At 39.6% G+C, this 17,414-nt stretch overlaps 1 protein-coding gene across 9 annotated transcripts in view; it reads right to left on the bottom strand.

Annotated features, from left to right (window-relative positions):
• Nucleotides 1–17,414, bottom strand: part of NEK1 (NIMA related kinase 1) — a 39,799-nt gene that overhangs the window by 6,464 nt on the left and 15,921 nt on the right. For 5 of the 9 annotated variants that reach the window (XM_088659850.1, XM_035112224.3, XM_088659863.1 and 2 more), the window contains 14 exons: nt 16,489–16,591; nt 13,438–13,521; nt 12,917–13,000; nt 11,700–11,777; nt 10,973–11,068; nt 8,598–8,750; nt 8,148–8,210; nt 7,818–8,049; nt 6,261–6,413; nt 4,528–4,695; nt 4,013–4,133; nt 3,802–3,899; nt 1,068–1,279; nt 402–556 (listed from right to left, as the gene is read on the bottom strand). In XM_088659850.1, coding sequence (XP_088515976.1) covers nt 402–556; nt 1,068–1,279; nt 3,802–3,899; nt 4,013–4,133; nt 4,528–4,695; nt 6,261–6,413; nt 7,818–8,049; nt 8,148–8,210; nt 8,598–8,750; nt 10,973–11,068; nt 11,700–11,777; nt 12,917–13,000; nt 13,438–13,521; nt 16,489–16,591 — 1,800 coding nt within the window. The remainder of the gene's footprint in view (nt 1–401; nt 557–1,067; nt 1,280–3,801; nt 3,900–4,012; nt 4,134–4,527; nt 4,696–6,260; nt 6,414–7,817; nt 8,050–8,147; nt 8,211–8,597; nt 8,751–10,972; nt 11,069–11,699; nt 11,778–12,916; nt 13,001–13,437; nt 13,522–16,488; nt 16,592–17,414) is intronic. The other 4 variants (XM_088659859.1, XM_088659852.1, XM_088659868.1 and 1 more) reach the window with 1 other exon arrangement.

Below are 17,414 nucleotides of genomic sequence, written 5' to 3'. Positions count from 1 at the left end.
AAGCTGGCTGCTTCTTGGCCTAACGTTGGGCCTGACAGAAAACATGATCAAAACTGTTCCACACTCAACAGCTTGAACATTTTAAGCTTTCTGTAAAGGACAGCAACAGCAAAAGAAGTAGTGATTTGGTAATAGGCACACTCAGCACTTAGCCTATTGTAAACAGAAGATAGAACTCTGCATCACATTTTCAAGTCTTATTTTTCATTGCTTTTCACTGCATAGCATCGGTTTAATTTTATTCCCTTGAGGAAAGCCACCAAGATATTACCACATAGCCAGTTATTTTAGTGTAGCTGTACTAGATTTTTTAAAAATATATTTTTTTTTACAAAAAACTTTTAAGTTAATGCTTTATGGAGATACTTTTTCAGTTTTTGAGAGGTTTTTTTTGTGCTCACATGTCTTCAGAATCAGATTGTTCTCCTTTGATGGGCTCATCCTCCATGTCATCTATTTCAAGACTCTGTTGATTTTGCACATCAGCAACACTGGGAACATCAACTAGTGTTCTATATAGCTTGGAAAGATCCGGGAGCGAACAGGTTCTCAGCAGCTAAAAAGGAATACTGCATTAAACGACCAGACCAGAACAACCAGCAAGAATGTGAACATGTGACCATAATAACAAAAATAACTTGTAAATTTATATTAGCATAGTTATGATAGTAACAAGCAGCTCCTGTTTGTTTTCTTCCAGGGTGGGGGGAAATGGGAGAATGAAGCAAGAACAGTTTTCATGCTAAGATTATGAATTCTCCTTTATTACTTTCCAAAAAATAATTTAAAATGTTGCAATATATATATTTTATACAATAGTATACTAGTATCAGGTACTGTATGTCTTCAGGAGGCTGCCCCCAATTATAATAAAAAAATTATCTCCCAAGTAGCACTTCTATTTATTTTTGTGTATTTCTAGTATTACAAAGAACAGTTGCATGGGTGCAAGTGTATAATCCTTTTGTAGACTGTAAAATGTAACAATTTCGTAAGCATTATATACCCATGCAGCAAATACACCCACGTGCAACGGTTAAGGTTTTTGTTTGTTTGTTTATGCTTACCTTTGGGTTGTTTGCATCAAAGAGACCAGTAGAAAGCCCTATCAACAATGAATTTTTGCCTTTTGTTTTTTCTGGCGATACAGAGCGTGACCTTGTTGGAAGGGAATCATCAAGGGAAGACTGTGCAGACAGAACAGGAAAAGCTGTTAATCTTGCTTGATGATGTACCACTTTCTGAAAAAAGGGTTCAGGTTGCATGGAATCATGGGTATCTGGAGCGAGAGAGAATGAGAACATGCCATTTTACAAATACAAGTACAGGTTAACATTCCAGCAAGCTTCGTTTAAATAAAGTGTTAGGTGCAGTTCAATAATTTATTGCAGAAATCAGATATGCTGTAGGCCGATGATGCACCTTGCGTTATCTTACCTTGAAAATTACTAATTAATTGGGGACTGCCCCAAAATCCCTCAAAGTGGGTGGTGGATGGAAGAGTTCAAGCTTTTAAGAGCAAAATGACTACATGGGTAAGGGTGCTATAGCTTTCCCCTACCCATAAACGGCCTCTCCAATTTGTTATCTGTTAGTGTGTCTAGTGTGTGAGAGGCAGAGGGTTGGATTGTGACAAGTAACAGATGACACTGCTGAGGCCTAGCCTTTATGTAAAGACAAAATGGGGACGGATGGCAATTTCCAGGCTTCCTCCTTCCCTTCCCCTCTGCCAGTTCCTTCCAAGTAAAAGGGTTTCCTTTCAGTGTTAAGAGTCACCAATCCACACCAGGTTTTTGAATATACTCATTATAGTGTCTGCATGCTTGAGAAAATGAGTGCGAGAGAGACTGAATGAACAGTTCGTAACTCAGGAGCCCAGGGTTCTTCGCAGGCATCCCCAAACTTCGGCCCTCCATATGTTTTGGTCTACAATTCCCAACTTCCCCGACCACTGGCCCTGTTAGCTAGGGATCATGGGAGTTGTAGGCCAAAGCATCTGGAGGGCCACAGTTTGGGGATGCCTGTTCTAGAGCAAATATAGGTCTGACAAGAACTTTTAGCAAGCTATCTGGGCAAAAGCAACAGGGTTCTTTTTTGAAGAGCAGCAGATTGCTTCCATTTAGTGAACTGACTCTTTCCCCAAGTCCTCAAGGGTCAAGGAACTGTTTCCAAGGGCAAGAGCAAAGCGCTTCTATAGATAGCTACAGTTTAAATAAATAATAATTCTCATGAATCTATGAGTGGATGGTCCTCTAGCTGAACTTTTCCCTAGAATTGTAGTTCTTTCCACAACTTTTGGAACCACATTTATGAAGTTGTTCTATGCAAATCTCTTATCGAGGTTACCAATGTCGCCTTACGACTGAAACCTCGTCTCCCGGGATTCGAAGCATAAAGAACTGCTGAAATGCAAACCTCATCAAAATGTCATTTTCTGTAAGGTTTATCCAAGTTGGGTAATATTTCTGCTCATGGTGGTAGGTGCATGCTTAGAACCACACCTTTTTCTGCCTACACCTTGGCAGCCAATGAGGTCAGGGCTAAATGTATGGATTACATCATATCAAGTGTTCCTCAGTCCAGCATGGTTACATCCATTGTTAACTGGGTCTGGATGGTTCCTTGTAAAGAATCCTGTAGGGCAGATAACTCCAAGCCAGCCATAGCCCACAGGCTGCAGTCGTTCCATCTCCTGGTATGCAGAAATATAAATCCTACAGAACCACCTTAACCCCATTTCCCCAGGATATGGAATGACACAAGCCCAATGTCTGTCTGGCACCCAGAAGTCTCCTCAAGTTGTACTCAGGGGCCCAGACTCCCAGTCTATGCCAGAACTGCTTCCATACTGGCACACAGGGAAGAAACATAATGAACAGAGGAGTCAGAATACATGTTGCCTAACTTAGTATGCTCACGAATGCCACATGCCTGCAAGGGTATAACAACCTTTTCTGTGCATGGAACATCTACCTTGGATGGCTTGGTCACAGCACACTACCAGAAACCTTTCAACAGGAGGATCAATAGGTCAACTGTCCACCTTCATGCAACAAGCTTCTCCTCAAATATTCTTCCATAGGAAGGTACAATACCAGGAGCTATAAAGAGTTGTTCCTCCCACCCTGATAGGATGATATCCTTTTGGTGTCTGCTCCCCCGCTGTTCCGAGAGTGGAACATTGTACTTACTATAAAGTGTTCTTCTGGTCAGTGGAGAGTGGAGTAGTAGACAGGTCTGCCCACACTAAATAGCAACAAACGAACCATAGAGAGAGTATAAATCACAAAGGGTCGTTTGCAAATCTAGGATGCCCCATTTCCCTTACCAGTTCTCAGTTAGGGACACCACTGGACTCCTCCTTCTGCTCCCTCCATCTTTCTTCTTCTTCACTACTGTTCTTTTGTTGATAAATGTGATTATCTGCTTATGGCTTTTTCCCCCATAAAAAATTTCTATACTGAAAAGTTGTCCTGTAACTGGAAGATTCCTCCTATCCACGAAAGACATACATTTTGTTGTTGCTGTTGCTATTTGGCCTGGGCTTTCCTCTTGAAGGGAAGTTAACCCTCTGCTGTCTACTATTCTCCCTACAGACCAGAAGAACAAGACAAGTTAAGTTTAACTCTCTGGTTTACACTTCAATCCTACATGTCTGCTCAGAAGCAGCAGGGCTTTGTGGGACACAGAATTGCAACCTAAGTATTCCATTTCACATTGGCAAAAGAAGACATACAGAATACCCCAAAATCTCTAATTCCAGTTTAGATTATAATAAGAATCAATAATATGACTGCTGACCTACGGATGCTTCATCATGGAGTGGCATTTTTTTTAGAAGCCCATCTTCTGGAGGATCTTCGTTGTCGTACTGGCTACTATCAGTAGGATCTTCTGACCTGTGAAAGATGATCAAAGCCAGAAAATAAACACACACACACAACATATTTCTGCATTAAACCCTCAAAAATGAAACTCCATACCAGTGGAAGCATAAAGCATAAAGACTTACACAATTTCCTTTGCTTCTGCTCTTTCTTTAACCCACACATCAGCAATGACAGGGAATACATTTGCTTTGCATTTATCTTCTTTGGTTTCTTCTAACAATTCTGATTCCAAGTCTTCAGGCTCTGTGGAAACAAGTTCACGAATGAAAGAAGCTGTACTTGTGCTAAAGGCATTTACTTGCATCACAATTCCTAAGGGATATTAAAATTTAGCAGGAGGAGCAAAAGCTATTTATAATTGTTATGCATAAACACATAGGTCCTATGGGAAGGCACTGAAACAATTATTTAACTCTCATAAGCTGTCCGTGCTAAGATGCACAGTTGACAAGCAACTACAAGCAGAGGCCAAATTTAAAGAGAACTTTGGAATTTTATTAGAACTCTTCAGCATGTTACCTTTGCATAAATTATTTTTGACATTGTATTGCCCTAATTTACTAATTATTAAACTTCCATTAACAATATTTTCCTGCTCCTCACTAAAAATAGGAGTGTATGAACAGGGAAGTTATACCGCTTATCAGATCGGGCCTGGCTGTCAACTGGGTAGGTTCAGATGCTTGAGAGCTTTCTTGTATTGTCTTTTCAGTATTTTCAACTTCAGTCGATGACTCCTCTCTGGCATTAGTTTCTCCTTTCATTTCACTGTTGTCTCTCACTGTTAATGCTTCCTTTGAAACTTCTATAGCAAAGTAATAAATCACCACTTAAATATACTGTACACCTCATTGAATATGTTGCAGCACAGATGTGTGTGGGGAAAGGTAAGCTGTCCAGATTTAATAAATGCAGGTTTCTTTACTAAAAGGAAGAAAACAGACTTGCATCCTTACAGTAGCCTCATTAACATGTCTTACGTCACAGTTTGTCTTAAGTGACAGTTCAATAATGAACATGTTTCGTCCTTGCTGCGTGACTTGGGCGGCTTCTCCTCTGTTGCTCATGGATCACACAAACCATAGTTCAGACAGATTGCTGTGCCATCTGACCATGACCCCATGGTTTTGAATCAAACAAATCTTGCGTGGTAAGCCAGAAACAGACCAAGACCAAACTTTGGTTTATTTCTGGCTTGTGGTTTGTTTGAAACAAAGGAAACCATGTTCTACATTGGCTTGTTTAAGCTGCTCCCTGTGACGGGGGAACACATGTTCTTAAAGCATGGCTTAATCATGATTGGTGTGGTTAAGCTTTTGCATTCACCTGTTGCCAGCCCTCCTGGGGCTGCATGCAAGCAATAGGTGGCCACCTCAAAGTGTGAACACACATAAAACACACATGCAGATCAGTTGAGAAGAGTTATTGCCCCCTCCCTATTCATCAAATGATCTAGGTCAGGCACCCCCAAACTGCGGCCCTCCAGATGTTTTGGCCTCCCATGATCCCTAGCTAACAGGACCAGTGGTCGGGGAAGATGGGAACTGTAGTCCAAAACATCTGGAGGGCCGAAGTTTGGGGATGCCTGATCTAGGTGATCATTGTCTATTGAGTTATTGCATAAACTTCTCCTTCCACCTCTAGCACTATGCCTACTTTTTAAAAATGCTTTATTTATTTTTTGCTACTGCTGAATTCAGCAGGGTCTTGGATGAGAAGAAAAGTTGCTTGAAGGCCACCAAACAAGGGGTCAGCCACCCCAATTTAAGACAAACTGTGGTTTATTGCAACATTCAAATGGGTCTGAAAGTGACTTGTTTTTTAAACAGCTGCAAATTGTATGCCTTTTTAAAAAATTGTATGAGACTGTTAAGTTCCAGTCTTTTACACTCAGGAATATTAAAGGGAACAGTTTTTAAGAAAATACATGTTTTAAAATGGCATCAAGTCTGTATTAAAAAATACTTCAACAAATGAAAGTGTGCCTTTATTAACCTATCAAATGGTAATTTGATTTTTCATCATAATAAAATGATTTCCTTTTTACTATGCCTGTTTTGGTCCCCTGTAATTTCACTCCATGTATTAAAGTCCAATTTAATGTGTCACTGTAAGTAGAAGAGAGAAAACAGATTCTAGACAATGATCCACAGTGCAAGAGGTGCCTGGATTTGAATTGCTACTGCTTGGGGTTAAAGAGAACAAGAACAGGTTTTATTTGGAATGGAAGCTCCACTCTGTTATTAAATCAAGGATAAATGAAAATTAATAGTCCAAAGGTCTATCCTAAACCACCACTCATGAAAGATTCAGTGCAAAATATAGGCCTGACTCAAGTTTTTAAAACTTAACATAGCTTCAGCTTCTTACCATTGGTAATACTTAGGTCATCTAGCAGATCAGTCTGAAGTTGTAACTCAGCCTCTCCAAGTATCTTCAACACTGAATCAGTGGGGCTTTTGCCCCAGACTTTTCGTTGGGGTTCAGCAGCGTCTAGCTTAATAACCTCTCCTAATGTCTGTGCTGTAGGGAAATATTTAAAACGTTGACATGAAAAGCTTTAGGAAGGGCTTCCTCCCCTCTTATTTTCAATGAAAGACAAAAGAGTAATGATCTTTCAATAACAAGCATACCATCTCAATTTAATTTATTCTTGAAGGGTATAAAGAGAGCAAAATGGGCTGCAAATGCTTCTACGATACGCAGATGCAAGCCAATAAAAATGTTTATTAAAGCAAAACATTCTGATTCAGTGCAATTAGATTATATACAATGAAATTTCTGGCTACAGAAATCTGAGAATTAGTATTTCCTTTCTTTTATATATTTTCAACAGCAAAACCAATGAATCGGAGAACAGAATTTTTTTAAGGTAGCAACTCTCTCTCTCTCTCTCCAAGTGAAAAAGCTCTCTTTAGGAGAGGGGTTGTAGGGCCGTTTGTCACTCCTCCAAAATCCAGATCATTATTTATAATAATAATAATAATAATAATAATTTATCATTTATACCCCACCCATCTGGCTGAGTTTCCCCAGCCACTCTGGGCGGCTCCCAACAGAATATTAAAAAGACAATAAAACATCAAACATTAAAAACTTCCCTAAACAGGGTTGCCTTCAGATGTCTTCTAAAAGTCAGATAGTTTATTTTGTTGACATCTGATGGGAGGGCGTTCCACAGGGCAGGCACCACTACCGAGAAGGCCCTCTGCCTGGTTCGCTGCAACTTCACTTCCTGCAGTGAGCGAACCGCTAGAAGGCTCTTTGGATACAACTTCCAAAATAAAGATAGAAGCAGCAATATAACTGGAGAAGAAGGAACATTCTGAATGGAATGTCAAAGCTTACCACAGGAATACAAAGGGTTGTTATCGATTGCTCCCCTGCCACTCCTCCCACACCCTCAAAACCAATTTTGGGGATGCGCAGGAGGAGAGAAGAGGAAAGGAAAGTTCCCTGGTGAATGAGGAAGTCTGCTGCGTTGGTAGAACAGCAGTGTTGGATACAACCCAAGGTTTATAAGTGAGCTGGGAATTCTAGTGCACAGAAATATCACCAAAAGCCATGTAGGCCACAAAATGGGTGGTAATATATAATTAAGTTTCAAGTTGCTAACCGCTGGACGTGAAACACTGCGATAGGTCTGCACCTTGTTCACTGTCAGTTGAGGAACACAGCTGCTAACAATTTGTGACATAATTAGGGTGAGGAAGGGAGGGAGGGAGAGAAAAGGACTTGTGAATGGAGAATAGACTTAGGAGAAAAGGAGAAAGATTGAGTCTATTCAAGCTACGTGCCTGAACTGTTTGCAACTTACAAATCTTTGGGGAAACAAGTTCAAGATTAACTTAACTAGGATTGTATTACCTAGTAAGTGCAATCTTTGCAATTCACTTGATTTGGTTAACAAACTTAAAGTCAACTTACCCTCTGTACCAGTGAAAGATGCTTCCATTGTTAATTGTGCTAGAGGAACCACAAGCTGAGCTCCAGCCTCCCATTTCTTACGATCAGGTGGAACCGGATGATTTTCTTCTTGATGCTGGTTCTTCTCATCAGGAGGAGCTAGCTCACAGATGTCTTTAGGCTCATTTTCCTCTTTTATATCTACCTGTGCTTTAAGGTTTTCATTCAGTCTTCGGAGTATGTTTCGCTTGTTCTGAAGCAGGAAAGAAAAAAACAAAACAACCCATTACATAAAAAGCAAAACCTCTAAAAAAACAAAGTACAAAACAAAGCTGAAGTAATTTAACTTACTTGAAAAGCAACATCAGGTTTTGCTTCTACTGAGGCTTCCTGGATGACCGACGCATTTTCATCCTTTAAAATCCAAAACATGCAACATGAAATAACATGAAAGACTGTGTCAAATACAGTAATTAGTACAAGAAAGAGCAGCCGTGGAAACAATGCTTGCCATTAACAGCTGTGCAGTGAATGTTTCAGCATACTATTGTTGATGTATTCCTTACAGGCAGAATTTCTACAATGGCAATGTTAATCTATGAAACAGAAGGCCAATTTTCATGCTAATTTTTCACACAAATCAATTTGTGTGTTTAAAAAGCATGTAGAACACAACAGTGGTTTTGTGCTTGCACACACAATTTTCATTCTTGAGATGAGCACTGAGAATCATATTCTCTTCCTGACACTTACACACTGAATGGACATACTGTGGTTACTACTTTGAAATATACGACTTACCGCACCCACTTCCTTCAAAGCAGATGTCATTGAGATGATCTGTGGTGAAATGGGCTTCAACAGCCTGGTAGGGGAACCTCCACCTTCTTGCTTGCCATGTGTGGGACTTAATTCTGCAGCTCCCATGGGATTCTTTATCCCTTTGGCTACCAGCTGTGGGTAGAAGGTAAAATGTGCTACATTTCACATGGCAATGAGAAATGTTAATGTAACGGCACAGCCTGTAGGCTGCATTGTGAGAGGAATGGGAGGCAAGCAAACCAGCCAAACCAACCAGCTCTTCCTTCTTCACCACTGCCACCAAGTGGATATAAACGGAGATAAATGCATCCACCTATACGTAGTCTACAGGTGAAACTTGGAAAATTAGAATATCATCAAAAAGTGCATTTATTTCAGTAAAGTGAAATCAATATATGAGATAGATGCATGACATGCAAAGCAAGATATGTCAAGCCTTTATTTGTTGTAATTGTAATTATTTGTCGTTAGGCGGGTCAATTATAAATGGAATGTAATTAATGAAATGTAATAGAGATGTTCATTTTTGTATTATTGTAACTATTTGTTTTATTACTGTGGAATTTCCAAAAGAAAGCATTTGTAAAAATTAAAATAAAAAAATAAAAAGTTGCATTACTGAAAAAAATGCATTTTTCGACGATATTCTAATTTTCTGAGTTTCCCCTGTAGACTGTTTCCCTAACCACACCAATGCTTATTAATTTGCCTCCCTCTATTTAGTTAATGGTCTTCTCTTGGCTTTTTTCGGCTGCAGTGTCCAGCTACGTGCTCAGCCACTCAGCACTCAAAATATTCTAGACTGTTTTCTGTCTTGCAACTTTTCAAGTTCCTGACTTCATAACCAACCACTCTATTTTCTTGCTTCACTTCTGTACAATATATTCACTCCCCTTCCCAGCCTTTTGGCTAATCATAGAGTAGACCCCTGATTAAGTTTCTATTTCATCTTAATGAATCAGGCTCCTGGGCTGAACTTTTGAGCTTCCAGGGCACAACTTGATGGAAAACAACCCCTTGTAGTTTTAACTTTCCTCTGAGATTTTGACTCTCCTATGCAAGACAGCCTCTAAAATCAAAAGCTACCATTTTGTAACAACCAAATAGAAAAGGGTAGAACAGTTTCATTCCTTCCCAGCCAGCTATCACAGAAAAATATAAAGCTGCAAGACCTTTTCTTTTAAAAATAAAAAAATGAGCAGCTTCAGACTGATTAACTGACCAAATTCTATCACAGATGGAGGGAACTCGAGGAAGTCCCCCCTCATAGGGTACAATGTTAAAAGAATAAGGATTTTGCATTTGGATTTCTGTATTTGTTTTTTCTAATGTTGTTTTATTGTGTTTATTGTTATTTTTATATTGTTGTGTTTATTGTTATTGTGATTATTGTTATTTTTATATTGTGCTGTTTTTTTGTAAAATCAACAAAAAATATTATAAAAAAACAAAAATTCTATCACTTGTTTTCTTCTTTAATTAAGACATGATCATTCAACTATTTATATTTCTTTAAATTGGCCCTATTCCATGGACATGACAGTCAGATATGAACTCCCTAAATCTACTATTATTAGATTAGAGCAGTAGTTTGGGTTGCTAGTGGTGAGTGTTCTTTGCTCTCTGGCAACGCTGTATCTCCACATGCAGCATAGCACAGAGTCATTAAACACATTTATGAAATACGTAATTTTTTTAGAGTTCCTAAAACATCCCCAATCGCTTGAGAAGTGATGTAGTGCTATTTGTATATTTTTGGTGTTGTGCAACTGGGGAGGCGAAAGCAGTTTGGGGGGGGGGATCTTTAAAATGTTTATATGGGCAATGGTGATGATCCTCTATTTCTTATCCACATTCTTGTGCTTTCCTCAGCACTACATGGGAAGATAAAAATACCAGTCTACTACAAGAAGAAATCCATGCACATTGTAGCATCATTAAAGTGCTCCTGGTCTGAAGTATGTGTGATAATCCAGCAGACTCTACTACTTTCTCTACCCAAACAAGATTGGGTAGATATGTTCTAGGCCAGGCATAGGCAAACTCAGCCCTCCAGATGTTTTGGGACTACAGTACATCATCCCTGACCACTGGTCCTGTTAGCTAGGGATGATGGGAATTGTAGTCCCCAAACATCTGGAGGGCTCAGTTTGCCTATGCCTGTTCTAGGCCCTAGATCCCACCAATAAAGGTTAAGAGCACACTAATGCTAAAAAATGAAATTAGTATGCAGAAGACATCAGGCTGTGAACACGTACTTCAAGACCTCTGGAGATACAAGAAGAAATTAAACAATACTAATCTAAGCTTCTAAGCAGAAATTGCATCAGCAGACAAAAATTCATCTTTCTTACATGTTCTTCCCAAGCTCTCCTCTCCCTTTCGTATGCTTCTTTTCTCTTCCGTTCCAGCTGTTCTTTCAGGACTGCAGCCCGGGCATTTGCTTGTGCCTTGTAATGTTACCAAAAAAGAGAGCAACTTTTCAGCAAAGGGCACTCTGCCTTCTAAAGGCCAGTGCATGTACAATATGTTGCACCAGCAATTACTTATGTGGCTTTTCTTGAAATCTACATTAGAAAGCCTCATACACACTTTTGCTCAATAATTTCCAGACTTTACAGAAAACACATTTCAGGATCAATGTGATACCTTCATCACTGTTGCAGCTTTGTATAGCGCTACAAGACAGTAACTGGAGAGGCACAGAAAGACGAGGAGCTACAGCAGAACCAGGCAAGGAATATTGCACATTCTCCTGAAGGTCCTCAATCGCAACTGATGAGGTGCAGCAGGCATGGCAAGGGCCATGTGCACCAATGTGGTCAGCACCAGTGGTCCCTGTACTGTTTCCCATCTCACTTCACTTCCTGGCCCTACACCATAATTATTCCTGTGTTGATCTTCCATGAAAATGTTTCTAAAAATGTGATGGAACTTGCCATCCATTGTGGCACTCAGCAAACTCTTAATGCTAGTATGTGCAGAACAGTGCACAAAACAGCTCTATTGGCTGTTCTGTTTTCACCCACTGTTTGTTTTTTTAAAATCAACGCAGCAAGCTCTCCTCTACCACTCCATTACCTTCAGCGCTTCAATTTTCTTACGCCTTAGCTCTGCTTCTTCATCTATTTCATGTACAGGAGAACCACAAGCTTCATTCTGTAAAACAGTTATTCTCAAATTTATATACTTAGCAGACTAATAACAGAAGAGAACACTGCAAGCTATACTAATAGCTTTTTAAATCTCATGTTTCATTAAATTTCATGCACAGAGCTCTTGAGGCTATATATTATAGTTTCATAGTCTTGGCAGGATTTGGAAGCATAGAATTTTGAGAGGATTTCCTTTGGAAATTCCTAATAACTTAACCCCAAGGAAATGTGATATAACAGGAACTTTGGGACACTTTCCAAAAATGCTTGCAAATATTCCAGTATATTAAAATTAGTCATATCAGAGTCTCTACAACTCCCAGTTCTGAAGTCTAATATAATAATTTATGTTCTATGCCAGGGGTCAGCAAACTTTTCAGCAGGGAGCCGGTCCACTGTCACTCAGACCTTGTGGGGTGCCGGACTATATTTTGGAGAGAAAAAAAACCTAAATTCCCATGCCCCACAAATAACCCAGAGATGCATTTTAAATAAAAGGACACATTCTACTCATGTAAAAACACGCTGATTCCCGGACCATTCGCGGGCCGGATTTAAAAGGCGATTGGGCCAGATTCAGCACCTGGGCCTTAGTTTGCCTACCCATTTTCTATGCATTTGCAAGTACATATAGAGTCTTTTTCCTTTTTTGGGGTGTGTGTGTGTCTTTTTCCATTTTCATAACTGAAACGGAATGAAAAGCAAGAATCTTAGAGTGGAATTACAATATGCCCTGCAATATGGTATTCGTTTAAAAACTTGCCACGAGACAACTATAACCAGTGGGGAGCCATATGTACTGAGTGTTGCAGGATCAAAAAGAACCAATCTTTAGTAGCCTGGCCACATGTTGCATCAACTCTTAGAACTCCGCCTTAAATTTCCAAGCAGTCACATGAGTATTTGAACACTTGGCTCAATGATAAGGGCCATAGCTCAGTAAAGCAAATGCTTTGCATGCAGCCATGGCGGCCTAAAGCCTTTCCTTGAAGACCTGGACATCAAGAAGATTGCCACCTTGACATCAGAATCAGTGGAGCTCCACTTGACAAACTAAGAATAAACAATTCAGTTTCATTTAGCAAAGCAGAAAACAAGGCGAACGGAGCTATAATAAAATGCCTTCATGGTTAGAATCCTTGCCTTTTCTCCACGAAGTTTAGCTTTAATTTGCTGGCGTTCGTTGAAGTTTTGAAGTCTTATTTGCCTTAGTCTTGCCAAGTATTCCTGAAGGAACATAAAATTTAAAAAAAGTGTCAGAGGAAAGTTGCAGTAATACATAACTTAAACAATGTATGTCAATTTCACAAAGTGGGGAATTAATGGAACAACTCTCTTATGGAAGAGTAGCAACGCTATATTTCTAAGTGATTTCAGTGGACCCATCACTGGTGGACTAGGAGTTGTGGAGGAGAGCTATTAAAAGACAATGAGGGCAAATTCTGTTTTAAGCGAATATGAATGATTCACTTCTGGTGACTAACTTATGTGACAGGTATGTTAATTCATATATGGAACATCTCTAGGAGTTGCAAGTTGAAACTAATTAGAATGCCAAGGAGGGGCCCTTTCCTCTGATTATACATGACAACCCATGCAGAAAAAATGAGGCAAGAAAGGGTTCTATATGTGCAATGAAGGCAGAAAACATGCAGGAAGCATACCTCTTCCTCCTTGTTTCTGGCTTTCCTTCCTCTTGAAGAAATGGGCCTGCCTCCATAGATAGCTGTCAGGTTTTGCAGGGTGCCCTGTTCACCATTTAATGTATTAAATTCAAGAATGGTTGGGGCCACCACATTATCTAACCTTATATTTATCAACATCTAATATTTTTTCCTCAATGAATGGCTAAGATAAAGTAAAAATGCACTCTGTGTTATTTAATTACCCAAGCTTCACTTTCCTTGTTCCTTTGTATCTCATATTTTGGACTGTGCCTTTTAAGACTTTAACATCTGCTCAGTTTAGATACTTGGCGTGCACTGTTGGAACTTCACTGCCATTGACTCACAATGGATTATTACTGTATAATTAGTAAAGCGTCAACACTTTGTTTAAATGAAAACAAGGTTTTATTATACATGCTTTTGGTTAAATCCCCATCAGAAACCTTGCGAAAATCTTCAAGCGATTGTGGTGACATAAATGCATATTGCTGCCAGAGTGGCTTATTATAGGTAATAAAAGTACTGAAATTTGTTGCTATTGGTTTAATATTGTGCACTTGGGTAATTTTGGAAAGGCAATAGTTTGTTTAGTCAGTCAAATTCTTACCAATAGCACATAGGGGTAATGATCACAGAGGTGATCTCTTCAATGCTTCGTTTCTGCAGAAGGCAGCAAAGATTTAGGTCCTTTGATAGGAGAGTTTGATCTGGAATAAGTAAAGTCTGCTCGATTCCAGAACAAGCTCTGAGCCACACTCCCTGAGTACTAAGACAGGAAGTCAAGTAGTTCATCCATATGGTGGGAAGACTAAGCAGCAACATTTCCCCCCTTACACCTAATTAAAGTGTAAAATATAACAAACTCTCACTGTTTCTAAAGTGTGGGCTTTTCATATCTGTTTCTGCACAGCTGTTCCCCATTCGAATGGGACGCTGCTTTCAAACTGGCTCATAATTGCATGCAGGCAGATACTGTATTAAGACTGGTACAAAAACCTGTGTTGCACGCATAGATGATATTGGCTGTACTGCATAAAAGTTTCCAAGCTATCAGAGTGCTCACATGTCTCTCATATTAATTTACTGATAGCAGCACCTTAAAACCTCACTAAAATTATATATTACTCTAGAGGACAAAGAAGAAAAGGGTGTGAACTTGTTCTAATGTAAGTTGTAGGCTTTTTAGATGGAACTACCCTTTCAAAAAATAGATGGGTGGTTCATTCCAGCCTGCAAAACATGACACAGATTTCACTAACAGAGATTGAAGGAAGGTGAACAGGAAAGGTAATGGAAATTCAGGTGACAATTTGCCATGCCACAGCAGTTGCTCCTCCTATTTGGGAAAATAAAACATTGCTCTATTTTCCTTCGTATGAAAATGGGGTTTTGTGCATGTACAGATCACGGCCACCTCCTAGACAGTGTAACTCATATGCTAACGGTAGTTTTTTTTATATTAAAAAAGCAACGGGAAACTCTTTAAGTGTATGCAAACTAAAAAAAGGATCATTAAATTCTTCTTTCTACACTAATATTCCTCTGTCTAGCCACACCTCACTCTTTGACCTGCAGAGATTATCAGGAATGTTCTCATTTTATGGTGTAGACTCATTTTGTCATGAGTAGGATCTGCCAGGAAATGCTCTAAAGCATGAAGACATGTGTCTGTGACACAGAATGGGTGTGGACCACAGAAGCCACCACCATAATATCAACCAAAACAGATCTTAGGCTACCTTTGGATTCCTGATGCCTTGGGGAGAAAAGTCAAATACTTTTTATAATAATGATTTCAACTTGATTTTCGTATCTGAGTGCCGAACCCCCAAAAGGTTGGCAACAGATCTGCAGTGAGAAACTGAAAGCATTTTTAATTCAGGTTTTGTTGTTGTTTTCCCCATGCTCAAAGTAACACGAATACTTGAACACAGTGGTTATGCATGGCATGAACCGGAAGGAAAATACAACAATGGTTCAGTTATGGTAAGGTATTCAAACTGCCGACCTTCCGATCAGCAAGCCCAAGAGGCTCAGTGGTTTAGACCACAGAGATACCCATGTCCTGGCTCAGTATGTATATATATATATATATATATGGTAGGAAACTATGCTTTCTCAGTGCTTAAACAAGTCACAGTAGGTTCTGGTCTTGTCAACTCCCCCATCCTGCTCTCCATTGCGTGTTAGAAGCTAACTGGAAGATTTCTGGTCACAATTTTGAACAAACCAGGGCTTCCTGTAATGCCTATACTTTGATAAAGGTGGCTTGTTTGCGCCTGCTCTCTTCTTCCACATGAAAAAGGAAGAGAAGGAAAGCACATGAGCTTGAGGTTCAGCATGGCTTACTCATAGCCATGATTTCCCATTAAACCTGAAACAGGTCAATGAATTTTTGACATACAAAGCTTTAGTTGCACAATAGGTTAAAAGTGGCTAAAAGAGCATGTGCTGCGTAGCTGAACTTTGAACTGAGGTCTAAGATAGTACCTTGGTCACCCCAAAGAGCTGCATACCAAAGTCTATATATGCTGCAAGGGTTTCTCCTCCTGAGAGCAGCTCTCCACACTACCTGGCAAGCCAACCCTTAAATACTGGTGCAACACCAGGAAAAAACTTTTCAGATACAATCCAAGCCTCATTTTCCTGACTGCAAGTTCTACTGAACTCAATGGGACACTTGCTTCTGAGTAGACATGGTTAGGATTGAAGCCTGAATCAGGATGAGTGAGAAATTTCATTGTGCAAATTCTTCTGTTAACTTAAATATACTTCCTTTGGATTGCATGATTTGCAAGCTACTGTCTCATACCACCAGCCCGAATAAAAAATAAGATTCAATATACTGTAGAAATAGGAAGCAAGTCAACTACTGGGAAGATGCAGAATACTTTAATACTTTGTGGATTACTTCTAACACAATCCTAAAGTTTAAGAATTACTACTGACCTGCTGCAGAGATTAATATATTTTACAAGTTCATGTGAAAGTTAACTGTTAAAAAAATAGAATTCAAATGTTGATACATTTGAAAGTAAAAGTTCGTACCATATGTCCTTCAGCACGAGCTTTGTTTTGCATGGCTTCTCTCTTCCGTTGCCAGAATTCCTCTACTTGTTTAGCTCTGTCTGCGGCTACCCATCCTTTTTGCCTGAGTAAAACATTTTACAAGTTTGATTTACTGGATATATATATATATATATGAAGAGGAGCTGGAAACTAGCAGGAAAAATATACTGAATTAAGATTTCAGCAGACTTCAAATAAATGCAGCAACATCATTCAGCACTTTATTGATCCAAGATAAGCACGTAATACAACAGGTGGCAAGCAAGGGACAGTCAAGTACATTCAGAAATATATTCTGCTAACCACTGTCCAGCATGGGTCAAGTGTAAGTTTTCTTTCTTGGGCAAGGTCCTAGAGTTGATGGTCATGGACGCTCTTTAGCCAGGCTTTCAGCCTTCTATCACCCCTGACCATTGGGCCATGCTGGCTGGGGGCAATGGGAGTCCAACCTCTAGAGGACATCAGGTTTTCCAACCCTGGTCCTCAAGGTAAAAACACCCTTCCTGCAATTTTCATTTGTCTGAGAGTTTTTAGATTGCAATGAAAGCACACAAATGCCTACCTCAGCCTTCCCCAACTTGGTGCCCTCCGAAGGTTTTAGATTCCAACTCCCACAAGTCTCAGCTGGCATGGATGAGGGGAGTTGCAGTCAAAAACGTCTGGTGAGAACGAGGTTGGGAAGGTTTTTCTACCCTCTAGGAATTGCTTTGGAAGACAAATTTAAACAAGAAGCAATCCTGAGGGCTTAAAATAAGGTCTATTTTTGTTTAAGGCTGGAATGTATTCTTCGTAATATACTATTTGCATCATTAGCGCTGGAAGAGAAATTACAATTATAAAAGACAACAGCGGTATTGCAGCAGAAGTGTACAATAAAATCTTAAATCCATGTTCTTCAAGCCTCA

This window comes from Zootoca vivipara, chromosome Z1, assembly GCF_965207765.1.
Source record: "Zootoca vivipara chromosome Z1, rZooViv2.hap1.1, whole genome shotgun sequence".
NCBI lineage: Eukaryota > Metazoa > Chordata > Lepidosauria > Squamata > Lacertidae > Zootoca > Zootoca vivipara.
The sequence above is the reverse complement of the archived record's forward strand: the minus strand, read 5'-3'. Positions and strand labels throughout refer to the sequence as shown.